Source organism: Anas acuta, chromosome W (genome assembly GCF_963932015.1).
Source record: "Anas acuta chromosome W, bAnaAcu1.1, whole genome shotgun sequence".
NCBI classification, from domain to species: Eukaryota; Metazoa; Chordata; class Aves; order Anseriformes; family Anatidae; genus Anas; species Anas acuta.
The window spans coordinates 4,966,423-4,985,725 of NC_089016.1; the positions used below are offsets into that span (position 1 = coordinate 4,966,423).

The following is a 19,303-nucleotide window of genomic DNA, read 5'->3' on the forward strand; positions in this document are numbered from 1 at the left end:
CCCAGCCCAAGGCCTCCCTTGCTCTGCCCCCCACCAGGCTCCCTGCACATGGCCCTGGGCTTCAGGGCTCACGGCTCCTGGAAGGCAGCAGGGTCTCTCCTGGGGAACACACTTGCTAGCAGACAAAGCAAACACTGACTGGCCCTCTCTAAACACTGTGCTGACTGATTCCTGCAGCAGCAATTGCCCTACCTGTGTGCAGGGCTATGGGACGTGCCAAAGTTCCTCTCTGTTGTACAACTTATTTATCAGTGAAGTGGATGATGTAACAGAGTGTACCTTCAGCAGCTTTGCTGATGACACAAAGCTGGGAGGAGTGGCTGATACCCCAGAGGCCTGTGCTGCCATTCAGGCTGGAGAGATAGGTTGAGAGAAACCCCAAGAAGTTCAACAAGGGCAAGTGCAGGGTCCTGTCTTCTTCCTAGAGAGGAAAACCGCCAGCACCAGTACAGGCTGGGAATGACCTGCTGGAGAGCAGATCTGCAGAGAAAGACCTGGGAGTCCCGGGGGACAGCAGGCTGACCATGAGCCAGCAGTGTGCCCTTGTGGACAAGAAGGCCAACGGGATTCTGGGTGCATTCAGAAGAGTGTCGCCAGCAGGCCAAGGGAGGTGATCCTCCCCCTCTACTCAGCCTGTACTGGTGCTTAGGGTTATTCCTCACAGGGAAGGAGACACCACCTTTTCTTTGTGATGTCAAATGCATGAGAATCCTGACAGGGTCAGAAAAGTGGCTAGGAGGGAGAGGAAGGTGATTGTCCCCTTCTACTCTGTTATTGTGAGACCCCACCAGGAATACTGCATGCAGGCCTAGGGCCCCCAGCACAAGAACGATGTGGAGCTCTTGGAACGGGTCCAGAGGAGGGCCACTCAGATGATCAGAAGGCTGGAGCACCTCTCCTATACAGGAAGGTTGAGGGAACTTCCCCGCTCTACTCTGCGCTGGTGAGGCCTCACCTTGAGTACTGTGTGCAGTTCCAGGCACCACAGTATAAAAAGGACATGAAACTGTTGGAGAGTGTCCAGAGGAGGGCTACGAAGATGGTGAAAGGCCTGGAGGGGAAGACGTACGAGGAACGGCTGAGGGCACTGGGCCTGTTCAGCCTGGAGAAGAGGAGGCTGAGGGGAGACCTCATCGCAGTCTACAACTTCCTCGTAAGGGGGTGTCGAGAGGCAGGAGACCTTTTCTCCATTAACACCAGTGACAGGACCCGTGGGAACGGGGTTAAGCTGAGGCAGGGGAAATTTAGGCTTGACATCAGGAGGGGGTTCTTCACAGAGAGGGTGGTTGCACACTGGAACAGGCTCCCCAGGGAAGTGGTCACTGCACCGAGCCTGTCTGAATTTAAGAAGAGATTGGACTGTGCACTTAGTCACATGGTCTGAACTTTTGGGTAGACCTGTGCGGTGTCAAGAGTTGGACTTGATCATCCTTAAGGGTCCCTTCCAACTCAGGATATTCTATGATTCTATGATTCTAACTGAGCTTGTTTAGCTTGGAGAAGAGAAGGCTCAGGGAGACCTCAACAGGAGAGGGAATGCCTGTTTACATGTGTTGATAGCAATAGGACAAGGGGGAATGGTTTTAAACTAAGATGGGGGAGATTTAGGTTAAGTATTAGGAGGAAGTTTTTCACTCAGAGGAAGGTGAGGCATTGGAACACGTTGTACAGAGAGGCTGAGGATGCCCCATCCCTGGAGGCATTCAAAGCTAGGCTGGATGCATCTCTGGGTAGCCTGCTCTAGTGGTCAGCAACACCTGACAGCCACTGGACTTTGTCAGATTTGTCAGGAAATGCTGGAATATAACAGGGTAGAAGGGAGGTATCTTTTTCTCAGGAGAAGGCGGCAAACCCCTCATTTCTCTCCCAGGTTGCTCTGTCTCTTTGCTGCTGACCTTATAGGACTTCAAATGTCATGTGTTGATGTCACAGGGGGTGCACTGCATCACCAGGATATCATCACTGGAGCAGTGGCAGTGCCGGCACTTCCCTGCAAGGCCTGGTCCCTGCTGGGCACTGCTTGGGTGCTCCCCAGCGCTGTCCTTCTGTGGCCAGGAGTGGGGTCAGCAGGCTGCAAGCTTGCACTGGGCGACCCTCGCTGACGGGTGGAGGAGCAGGGGCACCTTGCAGAGGAGCTGTGGTTGAGGAGCCAGGGCGGGCATCCCTTGTCCTGAGCTGAGGGCCAGCAGCAAGTGAGATGGAGGGCTGCTGAAGGGTGACCATCGCCTCTGACATGACTTCCATGTTCCCAGTGCTCCTGCAGCTCTCCTCCAAAGGTAAGGGTGTCAGGAGCCCCTTCCCAAGATGTGTCACAGGGGCTGTCAGCTGTCCAAAGCTTTGGGGGGAGGCTGGACAAAGCTGTTGGCTGCTCTGAGAGCCCTGCCCAAGTGTCCCTCTGAGTTCAGGGGACAATGTGTCAGCCAGGACTCCTGGGTCCTGACGCTGGGGATGCCCTTATCTCTAGGGCATCTCTAGGCATGCCTCCTTGGGGAACACCCAACTACTCGAGAACACTGCTGTCAAGAAGAGTGGGTACCCATGTGAGGGAAGGAACCCCAGAGATCCCTTCAGGCTGTTTGCCAGCAGGTTCCCCCTGCAGCCCCAGGGCCATGTGCAGGGAGCCTGGTGGGGGGCAGAGCAAGGGAGGCCTTGGGCTGGGCCTCTGCTGCTGAGCTGGGCCGGGCTCCTGGGCCCAAGGGGAGCTCCTGACAAGCGGGCAGCGCTGCAGAGAGACAGCTCTGCCCAGGAGCAGCTCCTCTGCACAGCGCAGCAGGGCTGGGGGCACTGCCTGCAGAGACACAGTGCTTAAAGGCAGGCAGAAGTGGCAGCATGCCCAGAGCTCACTGGGGGAGAAGACTTCCCAGCCCTGCACCCGGTAAGTGTCTGGCTGGAGGGCAATGCAGCCGCAGTTCGTGGAAGCAGGAGAAGCTGGGGGTGCAGGCAGGGGTGTCCAGGGCTGTGGTGCAGAGCAGGGTCCCTGCTGTGGCCCAGGGGCTGTGTGGCGGGGCAGGGCCTCTGCCGCCTGCCAGGCTCAGCACTCAGCCTGCCTGGGGAGCTGCCCAGGGCGCTGCGGGGAGAAGCTGCGGGTGGAAGGAGCCCCCCTGGCAGGGCAGGGTCCTGCTGCTGGTGGGAGGCTGCTGCCTGGGGCAGCCTGCTCACGGATCCACAGCACAACCGGAGTGTATCCAAGGGGTCTTTGTAAGAGGAGAGTCAGGGCAGGGGTTGGCTGCTTCAGTCACAGATTTCCTCAGACTCTGCTTTCAGTTTTGTCTTCTCTGGCTCACTGGAAAACTAAGTAAAGGCTCTTATTTCCCAGAAGATTCAGAAACTCCTGAGCCTTTATAAGGAGGTTAATAAGGATACCCCATTAAGTCTCTTTGCTGCCCCTTAACCCACAGAAAGCTCCACCAACACATGTGCACTGTCAGCAGGGTCTGTGTGCCCTGGGCTCTAGGACATGCCCCCAGCGAGCTGCCCCTGGGCAGAACCCTGCTGCCAGGAGGTGTCTGCAGGGCAGAGCTGAGCACCCAGCTCTGATGGGGTGGGATGGGGGCTGTGGTCTGCAGGCAGGAGGTGTGGGGACAGAGACCCAGCTGCAGGCAGGGACAGCTGCAGGCAGCAGAGCCATGGGCAGGCAATGGTAGGACAGTGCTAACAGAGTACTCTGGCACCTCTCTTCCTGTGCTATAGCCTACAGGATTCAGGAGATGACTCACAATCTCAGTAGCAGGACCTCACTCACAGCAGACATTTCTCAGTTCCTGTTGGTCCCCTGCCTTGCTTCCTCTGGCAGAAGCCCTGTGCTATTCCTCTCTGTTCTTGGAGCTGCAGCTGCTGTTCTTGCTTTATGGCTCCCTGCAGATGGGGAGATGGGGCTGCAAGTCAAGCACTGACCCTCTGGGTCCCACCAATCATATGTGTCCATAGGCGGAAGGTGCCCACAGCTCCCCTTCTAACCTGTGGGGCTCTGGGCACCGAGGCTGGGACAGAGCTGCATCTCCTTCCAGAGAGTTTTTTTTCCAATTTCGCAATCATTGAGCAGCTCAATGTGGGTAACTCGACTGAGACGTAGAGGAGTTTGGCTGAGACCAGGGTAGATGAAAATTGGCTAACCTCACTGCACTAAGGACAGTCACTTTGCCTTCCGGGACTCACAAGAGCTCACCTGGTATACCTTACAACTGCCAGGGTTTTCTACCCTCCAAAAATGCTTCAGAGTGAGACACAACTGGAACAAAGTAAATCACAAGTACATCAGTAAAGAGTGTTGAGAGTGGTAATGCTGTGAAGTCCATATATATCAGAGAGAGATTTAATCAGAGATCACACCTGGTTTCTTTTCATGTAGAGCTGTAGGACAGATCTGAATCCTCCAGCACCCACAGCAGAGACCACTGCTCCCAGGGGCACATTCCTCCAACACCAACCAAACATCAAGCAAGGGATCAACAGAAATGCCTCAGAAAGGGGAAAGTCACTGTAGGGGTATTTGGATGGGAAGAGAATTAGGTTGTTTCTCCTAATTATCACTATCTTGTCTTCCTTGGGTAGTCCCCTTTATCCAGGAGGATCTGATCTCCAACAGCAGCTCCATCACCGAGTTCCTCCTCCTGTCATTTGCAGACACACGGGAGCTGCAGCTCCTGCACTTCGCGCTCTTCCTGGGCATCTACCTGGCTGCCCTCCTGGGCAACGGCCTCATCCTCACCGCCGTAGCCTGCGACCACCGCCTCCACACCCCCATGTACTTCTTCCTCCTCAACCTCTCCGTGATTGACCTGGGCTCCATTTCTACCACTGTCCCCAAAGCCATGGCCAATTCCCTTCATGATACCAGGGCCATCTCCTATGCAGGATGTGTTGCACAGGTCTTTCTTTTTCCCTTTCTGATGTCAACAGAGTATTTTATTCTCACTGTCATGGCCTATGACCGCTACATTGCCATCTGCAAGCCCCTGCACTACGGGAGCCTCCTGGGCAGCAGAGCTTGTGCCCAGATGGCAGCAGCTGCCTGGGGCGGTGGGATTCTCTATGGTCTGCTGCACACTGCCAATACATTTTCCCTGCCCCTCTGTGGAGGAAATTCTGTGGACCAGTTCTTCTGTGAGATCCCCCAGATTCTGAAGATCTCCTGCTCATGCTCCTCCCTGAGGAGTTTTTGGGTGCTTGTGATTAGTGTCTGTTTAGCGTCAATGTGTTTTGTTTTCATTCTTTTTTCTTATATGCAGATCTTCAGGGCTGTGCTGAGAATGCCTTCAGAGCAGGGGCGGCACAAAGCCTTTTCCACGTGCCTCCCTCACCTGTTTGTGGTCTCCCTGTTTATCAGCACTGGCTTTTTTACCTACCTGAAGCCCCCCTCCATCTCCTCTCCATCCCTAAACCTGGTGGTGACAGCTCTGTACTCGGTGATGCCTCCAACATTGAACCCCTTCATCTACAGCATGAGGAACAAGGAGCTCAAGTGGGCTATTAGGAAAGTGATTTCATGGATGCTTCTGAATAGTGACAAATTTCCCCTCTTTTTCCAGAAATGACTTAACTTGTTACCTCCCATCTGGCCTGTTCCTTCTTTCATTGTCAATATTGTTATTTTTCTCTTTGGTATCATTTGATTTATTGTGCTCTTAGAGTAATATCTCTTTTTTACCCTACTTCTGCTGAGGATTGACACTTCTCTGTTTTTTTCTTGAGGCTCTACAAATATGTGTCCAACAAAAGGTCAGAGCTGACTCTTACATAGTATCTGCAAAATAAAATGGGATCTCTGCAGTGCACTGTCTGAAGGCTTGGCTGTTTTTTCAAGGTTGTTGCTAAGGTTTCCAGAAGCTTGTGCCACTTTCCATCACCTATCAGACACTTTCCATCATCTATCAGTGGTCATGGTCCTCCAAAGAGGTCCCAGATGACTGGAGACTTGCTAACGTGATGCCAATCTTTAAGAAAGGTCATAGAGAGGACCCAGGGAACTACAGGGCTGTCAGCCTGACCTTGGTGCCAGGAAAGGTGATGGGACAGGTCATCTTGAATGCAATCATGGAGCATATGCGGGACCACCGGGGGATCAGACCCAGTCGGTATGGGTTCAAGAAAGGCAAGTCCAGCCTGACCAACCTCATCTGCTTCTATGACCAGTGACCTGCCTGGGGGATGAGGGAAAGCCTGTTGACATAGTCTACCTAGACTTCAGCAAGGCCTTTGCCACGGTCTCCCACAGTATTCTCCTGGAGAAGCTGGCAGCCCATGGCTTGGACAGGCACACACTTTGCTGGGTTAAAAACTGGCTGGGTGGCCGGGCCCAGAGAATAGTGGTGAACGGAGTGAAATCCAACTGGTGACCGGTCACTAGTGGTGTTCCCCAGGGGTTGGTGTTGAGGCCCACCCTCTTTAACATCTTTATTGATGATTTGGATGAGGCAATTGAGTGCACCCTCAGTAAGTTTGCAGATTACACCAAGGTGGAGGGAAGTGTCAAACTGCTGGAGTATAGGAAGGCCCTGCAGGGGGACCTGGACAGGTTGGATCAATGGGCAGAGGTCAGTGGGATGAGGTTCACCATGGCTAAGTGCCGGTTCCTGCCCTTTGCTCACAATAACTCCAATGCAACGCTACAGGCTTGGGACAGCCTGGCCTGAAAGCTGTGCAGAGGAAAAGGTTGGATGTAGTACTTAGGGACATGGCTTAGTGGGTGATATTGGTGGTAGGGGGATGGTTGGACCAGAAGATTTTGGAGGTCTTTTGCAACCTTAATAATTCTAAGATTCTGTGCTTCTTATTACGCACAAGTCCATGGTTTCCTGGTGCTTTGCCAAGCCTAGGAAGTGTCTGAGGAAGAACTGGTTGGTGCCCTATATTCTCCAGCCCTTAATGCAACCATCTTTCCAGTTGGGTGGCATCAAAACTATGCCTGTGCCCTGTGTCAGGGCTTTGACTGATGGAAACATGGTCCAGCAGCCGCAACAGTTTGCTGCTGTTCCTCTGGCTGTGTCCAGCACATGTCCATGAGACAGTCTTCTCCAATCCGTGTGCTGAACCTCAGCCCAAGAGTCATCAGCAAGTCCTCATCTTGGGTCCATCCCAAGGACTGAAATGCAGTTGTGACCAGAGGAAGGATGAGCCCTCTCCTTGGGCCTGTCCACGGCTGGATGCCTTTGTATGCTCCACAGGAAAAGGGAGCATATTGATAACATGCTAACACTCCTTTCACCACCTCTGTATCTGTGGGAGCTGCAAAAAATGTCTCTCAGTCCTAAGATCAAGCAAAGCCCAGCTTCTTCTTTCATCAGGAAGCTGGAGAAATTCTCTCAGAATTTCCAGTACTCTCATTGACACAGGCAACTACACACAAGTGCATGCACAAACACAAACTCTCATAAATACACAGATGTGCACACAGGGCATGGACACAGCCGACCACACTCAGACCAACTCCAACAGGGAGCAGCACCTTCACAGCCACCACACCACCACCAGCACACACAGAGCCTTGAGCAACACACCTGGCCCCATCCCATTCCCCACCTCAGCCTGATCTGCTCTGAAGGTCACCAGTGCTCCACACATCCCCAGCAGCAATTACCCATGGGTGCAGATGCACACATGGCTATGTGGTTCCATGATTGTATGATTCATCCCGACACACCCAGGAGTGAGCACACTCACACAGCAAATAGCCAGCAACAGAGTTGAATGAGAGGGCAGGACAGTGATCAGGCACAGGGCCTGACCAGACCAGCCCTGACCAGCTCCATATCCACACGCAGCTGGCCCCTTGCATCCCTCTCCCCTCCTCTTCCACAGGATTCTTCCTCCTCAAAACACATTAATCCCTTCCTTTCTTACATGCAGTCCCCTGCTCAATTATCAGTTCTCAACAATCACATTGTCCCCCACTGATCCTTAGTTTGCTATACCCATACCCACATTTGGTAATTCAGATAACATTGCCTACATCATCTGGGCCTCCAACAGGAAAGAGAGCTTGACGTGTCACAGATTTGCTCTGTGCCAGACTGAGGAGTGGCATGAACAGTCCTGGGCAGGGAGTGTTTTATGGTAACTGGGCTCCATGCAAGACAGAAAATTGTAATTTTAAGGCTTTAGGTCTGAGTTGGGCTGAAGACCTGAGATGGGCCAATTTTTTTAACCGTTTCGATCATTTCACTTCAATCAGCTGAAATGATTGAACACTTCTAATACAATGTTTGAGCTGTCCCATGACATTTTTTTCCCTTGGATGTTTATTACAGCAAGAGAAAAAATACCAGTCTTCCCCTGTACTTGCATGACTCTGTCTCTTATGCTCTGCACTTCATCTCCCTAGTCTTTCTGGTATTTTCGCCTGGCTTTATGAAACAGACCATGTTGGAAATCACTTTTCCAGCAGACTGTCTGGACATGTGCAGTTTCCATTCTTCTCCAGATTCCCCTCCCCTCATTCTTTGATCATTCAGATACCTCTCACCTGCACTGTTGGTTCTCAGAACTTGAGGACTCTTCAAGCTTGCCCGTATTTCACTCTCCTATCTCATCAACCCTACACCCAACCCTGTAATGGCATTTCTATTCATCATTTCCTACCCCTGTCAAACATTTCTTGTATGGTCATCCCTTGTGGAAGGTGCACCTCATTGGAGGCAACTTGGATTTGGCTCAGTGGTGAGGACATTGGGGTTTGCTTGTTTGTTGTTAAATGTTAATAACAACAACATCAAAACTGTGCCTGTGTGCAGCCAGTTGTCTGAGGAGAGGAGGTGGGACTTGGTGAAAAGATGCTGTAACACCCTTCTGTGGACTACAGTGGAGAAGTCTGGTGTAAGGAAAAGTGATGCAAGTCCCAGGTGGCTGATGAGAGAAGTGGTGGGGATAGAGAGCTGAGCAGCAAGGCTGACCACACAGTCTAGAACATCAAGGGACTGCTTTTCCACCCATACAGACCTCCTTAGGAGACTCTTTGGATCTATGACAACAAGAGAATGATGTTAGCAGTTCTTCTGAAAACTCTAAACTAACGGAAAATAATCTTAAATAAGGAAAATGCTCTTAGAAATCTGGTCAATGAATAATTTCTCTTCAAACTGCATTCTTGAAACCTCACTAATTAACTGTACAAGTCTGGAAGACTGGATGAAAATGGCTGAATTGTAATGAGCCCCATGGTGCATTTGGTGCTGAGTCCATAAACTTCAGGTAGTGAGAAGAGAATGATGTAACTGCAGGAGAAGTAAAAGTCAGAAGGAAACTTTGAAGAGTCTGGGAGTATTAATGGGCCCCAGTGAGGGTCATTACTGACAAAGCCTCCCCATGGACTTGTTAGAGCAGACAATTGGAGACCATGATTGCAGGTAGGCAAAGGCACTGGGCAGGAGACTCTGATGCTGAGTAAAGGCCTTGGTTTGTTTGGTGAAGCAGAAAGGCCAAGCCATGGCCCCCAGGCCCTGGGCAGGGAGGTTCTGTTCCTCACCCATGGCTCAGGGCTCTTCCTGGGGCAGTGGGATGTGGGGTGTGTGATGGTGTGTGAAGGACAATGCTATGACACCTGCTGGACTCTCCACTGGGTTGCAAGGAGGCCACAAGACCCCAGTGTCATGAGCACAGCATGTGTCCTCGTGAGCCTCAGTAGCAGAGACAACTGCCATAGCCAGGGGGACAAAGACCTTAGTGCTGTTCGGGCCTTGCAACCTTGTCAGTGCACTCGGTCTTCATCACCACAGGCTGTCCTGCACTGTCCAATTCTTGCCCTTTTCTCCCTGCAGGCTACAGGCATGCACTTCACTTCTCCACTTTGCTCTCACCCTGCCATTTCCTTACTTTCACTGAGGTCTCCCCACCCTCCCTAGCTGTCCTTTGAAACACAGTGGCACGGGCTGACCATAGACTCCTTCTGGGTGAATTCAGGTCCCACAGCACTACCCTTTCAGTGACATTTCCTTCTCCTCATTCCCACTCTTCACCTTCCAAGCAGCACTTTGTCCCACTTGTGACTCTCTCCTGCTATTTCCCACCACCAGAGAATCGTTACTAGGATCTTCGATGCCACATGCCTCCTGCTGGCCTTCCAGTTTCTCAGGTAGACATAACTAAGTTGTGTACCCGTTCCTGTCCCACCATGTGCTCAGGCAGAAGGGACTTGAAAACCCACACCTAAGGCCTCTTCCTGCATGGGGCCTGTCAGGCTCTCAGACAGAGGGCATCTCACAACCAGTGTGCCAAGCAGGTGCCTTCTGCTGCCTGATCAGGGATGCTGGCGGGTTTGAGCTGAAAAACAGATGTCAGCCAGGAGGCAAGGGCTGAGACATCAGCTGCTTCAGGAAGCAGTCACCTCATAGGCCTTGTCCCCAGCCATGTTACTGCTGCTGGCCTGTCAGCTCCAGAGATTGAGCTGACCAGAGGCTTCCTACTCGTTGTTAAGTTCCTGAGGCACCACAGACCTCAACTTATTCACCCGGCACCGTCATTGTAAGCTTATCAAGTAAATTTTCTACCCTTAGTTTATAAAGTAAATTTTCTACTACTACTTCAAATATGGAATCATTCTTTGCAGGATCTACTGTGGTCATAGGAACACAAGATGTATCTCTGCCTCTACCTCTCTCCCTTTTCCTCTTCCTCTGCCTGCTATGGCTTCAGAGAGCTCTCTGAAGGACAGGTCATTGAATCACAATAAACAAATAAATGTTCCAAGAGACTTCTGATTTTTATCTTCTTCAACTCTTCTGATCAAGGTAGACTGAATAGATAAGATTGATCAAGGGCTCCTCGGACCTTGACACCATCCAGAAAAGATCTGAAAGTGTGCTCCATCCGGTAATTCAGAGAGTCAATAACGACATTCAGCAGAGCTGCCCCAAGTGCTGATCGCTGAGGGATGATGCTAAGAACTGACTGACAGCACTATGTGTCATGGATGATATCTGGGCCTGCTTGTCCAGCAAACAGGCACACCCACGGCCTCACCAATTTGTTAAATACACATAGCACCATTCTGGCTATAAGAATTCTTTGAGACAAAGCCAAAGGCCTTGCTAAAGACAGGTAGGCCCCTTCTCTTCCCTTTGCTTCCATTTCCTTCCCCTCCCCTATAGGTTCAGCAATCCTATTTTTTTTCCTTCAAGTGCCTGGAGGTGGCTGTGGAAAAGCTTGCCCTATCACCTTCCCAGGGACTGAAGTGAGGCTGACCAGACTTCATTCTCCCAACCCTCCACAGCATGAGGAATGGACACTGGCTGAGGGCATTTGTGCTCACTCAGGTTCACCTCAGCACATGTACACGATGTGCATGCTGAAGCCTTAACTGTACCAGGCACATCTGGACTTCTGAGTGAGCCATTCTGTGTCCCACTGCGGAGGAACAAACCACCTCTCTGAGCTGGGCTGAGAGCCCTGGTCCTGGAGCTCCTCAGGCAGCTCCTGCTGCCGCCGAGCCCTAGCAGCCTGCTCCAAGCTGCAGAAGTACCCAGGGGTTTCTCTTTCCAGGGATCCCCTGCACACACACGGGGCCCCACTCTCCTCCCAGGACTTCCCACATCAACAGAGAGCCTTTCCCAAGAAGAAGCATGCCTGTGCTGGCCTGGCCAACCATTCCTGCACCCTATCTCCGCACACCTCACAGCCCCAGCTGGTGATTCTGCTTTGCACAGCAAGGGGCCTGTGGTGTCCAGGACACAGGGGCACTCTGCAGGGCAGGCTGGGAGGCAGAGGCAGCTCATAGGGCTCTTCCACTGACTGCTTCCCACACCAGCTCTTCTGTGGCTGTCGAGGGTGCTCAGAGGTAGCCTGCCTTCTTTCCAGTGCCACAAGAAGTGTTTGGGTGCTGCACCCTATGGCATTCCACTATTCACATTCCGCATTCGCTCACCAGACTTCTTTCCCTGTTCCTGCTATGTCCCCTGGGTCACGGGGCTCTTCTTTTCCTGCTCACATCCAGATTTAACACTTTATCTCAGGGGGACTCCACCGGGAAGAGGCTCATGCTCTGTGGGCTCCATTCACTGCTGACCCCCTGGGACACACTGTCCCTGCAGCTCCCCTGGGCTCTCCTGATTCCTTCCAAAAACTGCTCACCTGCCACCAGCCCCAGCACATGTTGTAGTGCCACAGGCAGGTTAATTGGAGACTCCTCACCATCTGCCTGAGTGCTGAACACCAACAAGCAACACCTGAGTGAGTCCCCATGCCCTCAAACACCCAGCTGGGGCTCTGATCACGTCACCCTGAGCCCATGGAGATACAGGCAAAGCCAGGTTCCCCTTTAGAATCCATTTCTGGACTGCAATGTTCTTGACAGAAACTGTGAAGGAAGACCTGAGCCCCCAGGCACTACCCTGAGCTGAATCATGTTATGGGATGGAAATGCTGTTCTGGAGGCCAGCTGTGTCACAGAAATGCCCGTTGCCTGTCCGTGGGATTGGTCACAGGATTGCCACACAGCAGTACTGTGACCAAGCTGCAGGAACAATCAGGCTTATGCCAACAGAAAAGGCTCAGAAGGAGAGTGTGGAGATGGAGCAAGAGCTGCCCCAGACAGACCAAACACCGGTGCTTCCTGGCAGTGCTGTTCTGATGGGACTCTATTGCTTTCCACTTCTACCCATGGGCATTACCATGGAACCCCCAGCAAAATTCTCAGAAAAAGCATCTCAGACACACTCTTCAGTGCAGGTTCCTTTATTTTGTTTAAACACAGGAGTGGGATAAACAATGACAATTTATATGGATTACGTTGATGGCCCTCTCCCCAATAACAAACAAACAAAACCACTCAAGAACAAAAGACAAGTTTGGCATGGCATGAGTTATATTACCAGTGCTATTCAGGAGAAGACAGGCAGGACATTACTTCTGATGTACACCCACTCATGAGTTTCTGCAGTGCATCCTTGAGCTCCTTGTTCCTCATGCTGTAGATGAGAGGGTTTATGGCTGGAGGAACCACCGAGTACAAAACTGTCACCACGAGATCCAGGGATGGGGAGGAGATGTAGGGGGGCTTCAGGTAGGTAAAGATGGAGAAAAACAGGGAGACCACGGCCAGGTGAGGGAGGCACGTGGAAAAGGCTTTCTGCTGTCCATGCACATAGGAGAAAAGAATGAAAATAAAACATGTGGATGCTAAAGAGAAACCAATCATAAGTACCCAAACATTCCTGAGGTAGGAATATGAGCAACAGATCCTGAGGATTTGCACATAGGGCAACAAAATGAATGCAAAACACCCCCCAAACAAAACAAAAACACTAAATGTGAGAATCCCAATTTCCCTGAGGTAGGAGTCAGAGCAAGAGAGCTTGAGGATCTGCGGGACTTCACAGAAGAACTGGTCCACAGCATTTCCTCCACAGAGGGGCAGGGAAAATGTATTTGCAGTGTGCAGCAGAGCATAGAGAACCCCACTGTCCCAGGCAGCTGCTGCCATCTGGGCACAAGCTCTGCTCCCCAGGAGGCTCCCGTAGTGAAGGGGCTTACAGATGGCAACATAGCGGTCATAGGACATGACAGTGAGAAGAAAAAACTCTGCTGACATTAAAAAGAAAAAGAAAAAGACCTGTGCAGCACACCCATCATAGGAAATGGCCCTGGTATCATGGGGGTGTGGAGGCGGTGGTTGCAGGCTACAGCTGTGAGGATGAGGCCGTTGCCCAGGAGGGCAGCCAGGTTAATTTCCTACAAAGTATAATAACAATCTATATTCTTTTATTTTAAGACTATTCCCCCTTTTCCTATCATCATATAGCCAAATAAGGAGTCCCTCTTCACCCTTTTAAGTACTGAAAAGTATTTTTAAAAAAGTACTTTTAAAAAGACCTCTTTAAGGTCCCTTTAAGGGTCTTTTATTTTTTTTATAAAAAAAAAGGAAAAAAAAAAAAAAAGAAAAAAAAAAGAAAAGCTGCAATGAGGTCACCCCAGAGACTTCTCTTCTCCAGGCTGACCATCCCCACCTCTCAAACTCTCTTCATACAAGAGGTGCTCCAACCTTCTGATTAAATTTGTATCCCTCCTGTAGTGAGTTAACTTGGCAAGGTTTTGGTAGCAGGGTGCCATAGGGGTGGCTTCTGTGAGAAGAACCCAGAAGCAGCCCCATGTTAGACTAGGGGCCCGCCGCAAGCCAGATTCAAGCCAATAAGCAATGGTGTTTGCATTTCTGTGAAAACATATTTAAGAAAGGGTAAAAAATAAGCTGCTACACAACAGCAGCTGGGAGAGATAAGAGTGAGAAACTTTTTGTTTTTAGTTCCTCACTGCTCCAGTCAGTTAGTTAAATCTCAGTAAGTGATCTTAATCTCCCTACACTGAATCTGTTTTGCCCAAGACTGCAAATGGTAAGCCTTCTACCTGTATCTTCAAAAAAAAAAAAAAAAAAAAAAAGGAGCCCTTTCCACTCTGTTTTCTCCGGCTGCTCCTTTGAGGAGGGGGTGAAAGTGTGATGAGTGTGATGTGCTGGAGTTCAGCTGCCAATTGGTGTGAAACCACCACACTGCTCAGCCGTGTTACTGGCATCTGGCATCAGCTTTGAAAGAAGAAGTAGGATTTCAGGCAGTCCGCTGGGGAGATCCTGTTTTATTAAGCAGATGTTAAGAGAGAGTACTGAAAAAGCAGTTTCATTCCTCAATGTACAGTAGATATACATATTAAAAATAAATAAATCTAATAAACTAATGAAAGGGAATGACAACAAAGATAAATGTAACAATAGTGATCATGAAACAAATACCCAGGAAGTCATTTGTGGAGAAAAAGTGGTAATTTATCACTTTTCAGAAACATCCCTGAAATCATTTTCCTAATGGCACACTTGAGCTCCTGGTTCCTCATGCTGTAGATGAGGGGGTTCACTGCTGGAGGCATCACTGAGTACAAAAATGACACCATCAGGTCCTGGGCTGGGAAGGAGATTGAGGAGGGCTTCATGTAGGCAAAAAGTCCAGTGATGACAAACAGGGAGACCACAAACAGGTGAGGGAGGCACGTGGAGAAGGATTTGTGCTGGCCCTGCTCAGAGGGCATCCTCAGCACAGCCCTGAAGACCTGCACATAGGAAAAAATAATTAAAAAAAAGCACATGGATGCTAAAGGGACACCAATCATAAGTACCCAAGCATTCCTGAGGTAGGAGTGTGAGCAGGAGAGCTTGAGGATCTGGGGGATTTCACAGAAGAACTGGTCCACAGCATTTCCTCCACAGAGGGGCAGGGAAAATGTATTGGCAGTGTGCAGCAGAGCACAGAGAACCCCACTGCCCCAGGCAGCTGCTGCCATCTGGGCACAAGCTCTGCTGCCCAGGAGGGTCCCATAGTGCAGGGGCTTCAAGATGGCAATGTAGCGGTCATAGGACATGACAGTGAGAAGAAAAAACTCTGCTGATACCAAGAAAAGAAACAGAAAGACCTGTGCAGCACATCCTGAGTAGGAAATGGCCCTGGTATCCCAGAGGGAATTGGCCATGGCTTTGGGGACAGTGGTGGAGATGCAGCCCAGGTCGAGGAGGGCGAGGTTGAGGAGGAAGAAGTACATGGGGGTGTGGAGGTGGTGGTTGCAGGCTACGGCAGTGAGGATGAGGCCGTTGCCCAGGAGGGCAGCCAGGTAGATGCCCAGGAAGAGTGCAAAGTGCAGGAGCTGCAGCTCCCGTGTGTCTGCGAATGGCAGGAGGAGGAACTCGGTGATGGAGCTGCTGTTGGACATCTGATCCTCCTGGACAAAGGGGAACAATCCCAGGAAAATAAAAGACAATGATAATTAGGAAGGACATCTTTGATAAAAACCTGCTCCACTTCTCTCTGAAGTCCCCCACCGTGATTTTCCTCTTTCTGAGACATTTTTTCTGCTCCCTTGCTTGAGCTCCGGTTGGTGATCGTGGTAAAGGGTGCCACTGGGAGCAGGGGGCTCTGCTCAGGGCTCTGAAGGAGTCAGGCTTTCCCTTCATGTCTAGGTAAATAAGAAATACGAGTGATCTCTGCTTAATCTATCTCTGATGTATGTGGACTTCACAGCATTACCACTGTGAATGCTCTTGACTGCCAAAATTTGTGGTTTACTTTCTTGCAGCTAGCTGTGTCATACTCAGGAGCATTTCTTAAGGGAAGAAAACCCCGACACTTTTCAGGTATTCCAACTGAGATCTTCTGAGTCCCTTGAGACATAGGCACTCTCCTTCATGCAGTGAGGTTGGCCAGTCTGTCCATCTACCCTCGTCTCAGCCAGAGTCCTTGAGGGCTCAGTCCACTGGCCCAATTACTGTGGCCTCAGGAACTGCCTGTAAGACGATTCAGATTTTTCCTGCCCCGTAAACTGCATTGCCCTGAGCCCCACAGGTTTTAAGGGGAACTTTGGGCACCTTCCTCCTATGGATACATCTGTGTGGTGGAAGTCAGTGCTAGAGCTGCAGCTGAAAGCCAGACCTGCAGCAAGCCATAAAACAAGAACAGCAACAGCAGATGAAGGAACAAAGAGAAACAGCCCAGGGCTTCTGCCAGGGGAGGCAAGGCCAGGGAGGGACTGAAAGGATCTCAGGGGAGCCAGCTCTGCCGGAGGTTCCACTCATGAGGTTATGAGACATCCTGATTCCTGTGGGCTTGAGGTCGGAAAAGGAGGTACCAGACTATGTTCGCACTGTCCTGCCATTTCCAGCCCAGGGATGTGCTGCCTGCAGCTGTCCCTGCCTGCAGCTGGGTCTCTGTCCCAATGCCTCCTGCCTGCACCTCACAGCCCCCATCCCACCCGCTGGGTGCTCAGCTCTGCCCTGCAGACACCTCCTGGCAGCAGGGCTCTGCCCAGGGGCAGCTCGCTGAGGGCATGTCCTAGAGACTACTTCCCACAGAACCTGCTGACACTGCACGGGTGGTGGTGGAGCTTTCTATGGGCTGAAGGGCAGGAAAGCAACTTGCTAGGGTTGCTTGTAACCTTCCATGGGATGGATTAAGTGTGTCAGACTCATCTTGGAAATAACAGTATTTATTTCTATTTCCACTGAGCCAGATAAGACAAAACTGAAAGGTCAGGAGTCTCAGGAAAGCTGAGACTGATGCTGAAATCCCTTTCCTTAAACCAGCTCTTGCTAAGTCCCCTTTTATACACCCAGTTGTGCTGTGTAGCTGTGAGCAGGCTACCCCAGGCAGCAGCCTCCCACCAGCAGCAGGACCCTGCCCTGCTGGGGGGGCTCCTTCCACCCGCAGCTTCTCCCCGCAGCGCCCTGGGCAGCTCCCCGGGCAGGCTGAGTGCTGAGCCTGGCAGGCGGCAGAGGCCCTGGCCCGGCACACAGCCCCTGGGGCACAGCAGGGACCCTGCTCTGCACCACAGCCCTGGCCTCCCCTTTCAGCATCCTGGTTGCAGAGCCTGCTGCCAGCCTCTGACAAGAGAGCACTCAGGGCCCGGCCTATCTGCCTTTTCCTTCTGCCACAGACTTACCCTGTAATGTGCTGCAAGCATTCATTCCCCATTGAACTTCCAGTATCCCCCAATTCACGCAGACCGTAACCTCTATCTCCCTTCTCTCCCCTCCCAGTGCCAGCCTCAGGCAGTGCCCCCAGCCCTGCTGTGCTGTGCAGAGGAGCTGCCCGCTTGCCAGGAGCTCCCCTTGGGCCCAGGAGCCCAGCCCAGCTCAGCAGCAGAGGCCCGGCCCAAGACCTCCCTTGCTCTGCCCCCCACCAGGCTCCCTGCACATGGCCCTGGGGCTGCAGGGGAACCTGCTGGCAAACAGCCTGAAGGGATCCCTGGGCTTCCCTCCCTCACCTGGCACACACACCTCTTGACATTTGGCTCATTTCTCTTAGCAAAAAAATTATTATCTGTAGCAGTCTTCTCTTCTCATGCCAGTTGATGGTGGGACACCCACACATGGTCATAGATGTAACTCCTCTAACCCCCTGCTTAAGGAAGGGATTCAGCAGAGCCAGTTAACCCATCATCTCATGCTGGGTTTTTGTCCTGGGGCTGGAATGGGACTCAGATCCCTCCCATGCCTGGCACAAACCCATAGAACCTGGGATTCCTCTGCACTCACTTTGATGTGCACCATGTGGGCAGCTGCAGGTGAGCTCCTTTCTCAGCTCCAGGATCATTAATGGAGATGGAGGAAATCAGGGGGCTGCAAACACCTGGTGACATGTCAGGGGGCAGAGGTACGTGCAGGCATCTGCAAGATCTAATGGAGGTACCGCGAGGGACAGGGCAGCACCTGGGGGCATCCCCTTGGAGGCTGGTGAGGAATGCCTTTGGCCAGCTGAAATGACAGCAAATGCACCCATTTAGGACAACTAAACCTGTCCCTCCTCAGTAGGCTCAGGGCAGCCTGTAGAGGCATCCACCTGACCCAATGGAGAACTGTGCCACAGGGAGAGCTGAGTCTCTCTCTCCCTCTTCTCCATCTGGTTTTCCCTCCATCTCCAGGGACTGTAACGGCACTTGTCTCATGGACATCCCTACATTGCCTAACGAAATTCGGGGCAGCTGCTCTATTTAATAGCCAATTGCAGGCCTGCAGTGCTACCTGAGATGCCAACGCTGCCCAGCACCACTGGAGCACGCAGCTGACATGGGCAGCACAGGACTCACAGGACAGCTCTGGCCATTCACAGCTGGTATTTAATGGGCACCCCTGAGGGCATCTCTGGTAGACCTGGTGCTTATGAGCAAGTGACCGCTTCCCAGGGCTGCAGTGAGCCATGGTCTGTCCCACCTCTATGTGTTAGAGGCAGGTAGTGCATGGATATGAGGCACATCACACTGGGGTTTCCACTTGTGTCCTTTGGTTTGCAAACACTGCTGCTGTGTCTTACCCCCATCCCTTACTCAGTCAAGACACAGCCCAGTGATTTTCTTCTGTGTCCCTTGATCACAGGATGCCCATAGCCAAGGACATTTTCAGCAGCCCCTTCTCCTGCCTGGAGATCGGCCCCAGCTCCACCACTGGCCCTCAGGGCTGCACCAACACCACAAAGGCCCTCTGCCTGGAGGAAGGCCCGGGAATGTGCTGCAATTCCCTCCACATAACGCATCCTACTTCTCCAGGTGAGCGACATGCGGTGCAGAGGAGTTCAGGCACACTGAGGGGCTGCTGCATCCCAGGTGCCTTCGCTCCCATCGTTTGAAAAAAGCCCAGCCCCAGGACAAGCCTCAAACCCCACCTTCCTGGAAGGGCTCCCAAGAGCAGAGGCATGTTGGGGCAGGAACACAGCAGTGACTTCTCCAGCGCTCCACTTCCTTTATTCCGTGGCCTTTGTCACCATCTGGAGATGTTCCCGGTGGATGGGTCAGGAACCGCTAGGAATGAACTGGGCAGAAGGGAGGTGACTGTTTCTCAGGACAAGAAGTG

At 51.8% G+C, this 19,303-nt stretch overlaps 2 protein-coding genes across 2 annotated transcripts; one reads left to right on the forward strand and one right to left on the reverse strand.

Moving 5' to 3' along the window:
* The first annotated feature begins 4,742 nt into the window (after positions 1-4,742).
* LOC137846810 (olfactory receptor 14C36-like) lies at positions 4,743-5,663 on the forward strand. The gene has a single exon (XM_068664922.1). It carries the CDS (start codon positions 4,743-4,745, stop codon positions 5,532-5,534), a length of 792 nt encoding a protein of 263 aa, XP_068521023.1. The 3' UTR covers positions 5,535-5,663.
* Positions 5,664-14,536: 8,873 nt separating this feature from the next.
* On the reverse strand, positions 14,537-18,006 carry LOC137847089 (olfactory receptor 14A16-like). The gene is made up of 2 exons (XM_068665338.1): positions 17,722-18,006; positions 14,537-15,684 (listed from the first exon to the last, which is right to left on the reverse strand). Exon 2 carries the CDS (start codon positions 15,673-15,675, stop codon positions 14,716-14,718), a length of 960 nt encoding a protein of 319 aa, XP_068521439.1. The 5' UTR covers positions 15,676-15,684; positions 17,722-18,006; the 3' UTR covers positions 14,537-14,715.
* Positions 18,007-19,303: the final 1,297 nt, after the last annotated feature.

Coding starts and splice junctions, on each gene's coding strand:
- LOC137846810 (XM_068664922.1), top strand. CDS start 4,743: ATGTACTTCTTCCTCCTCAACCTCTCCGTGATTGACCTGGGCTCCATT.
- LOC137847089 (XM_068665338.1), bottom strand. CDS start 15,675: ATGTCCAACAGCAGCTCCATCACCGAGTTCCTCCTCCTGCCATTCGCA.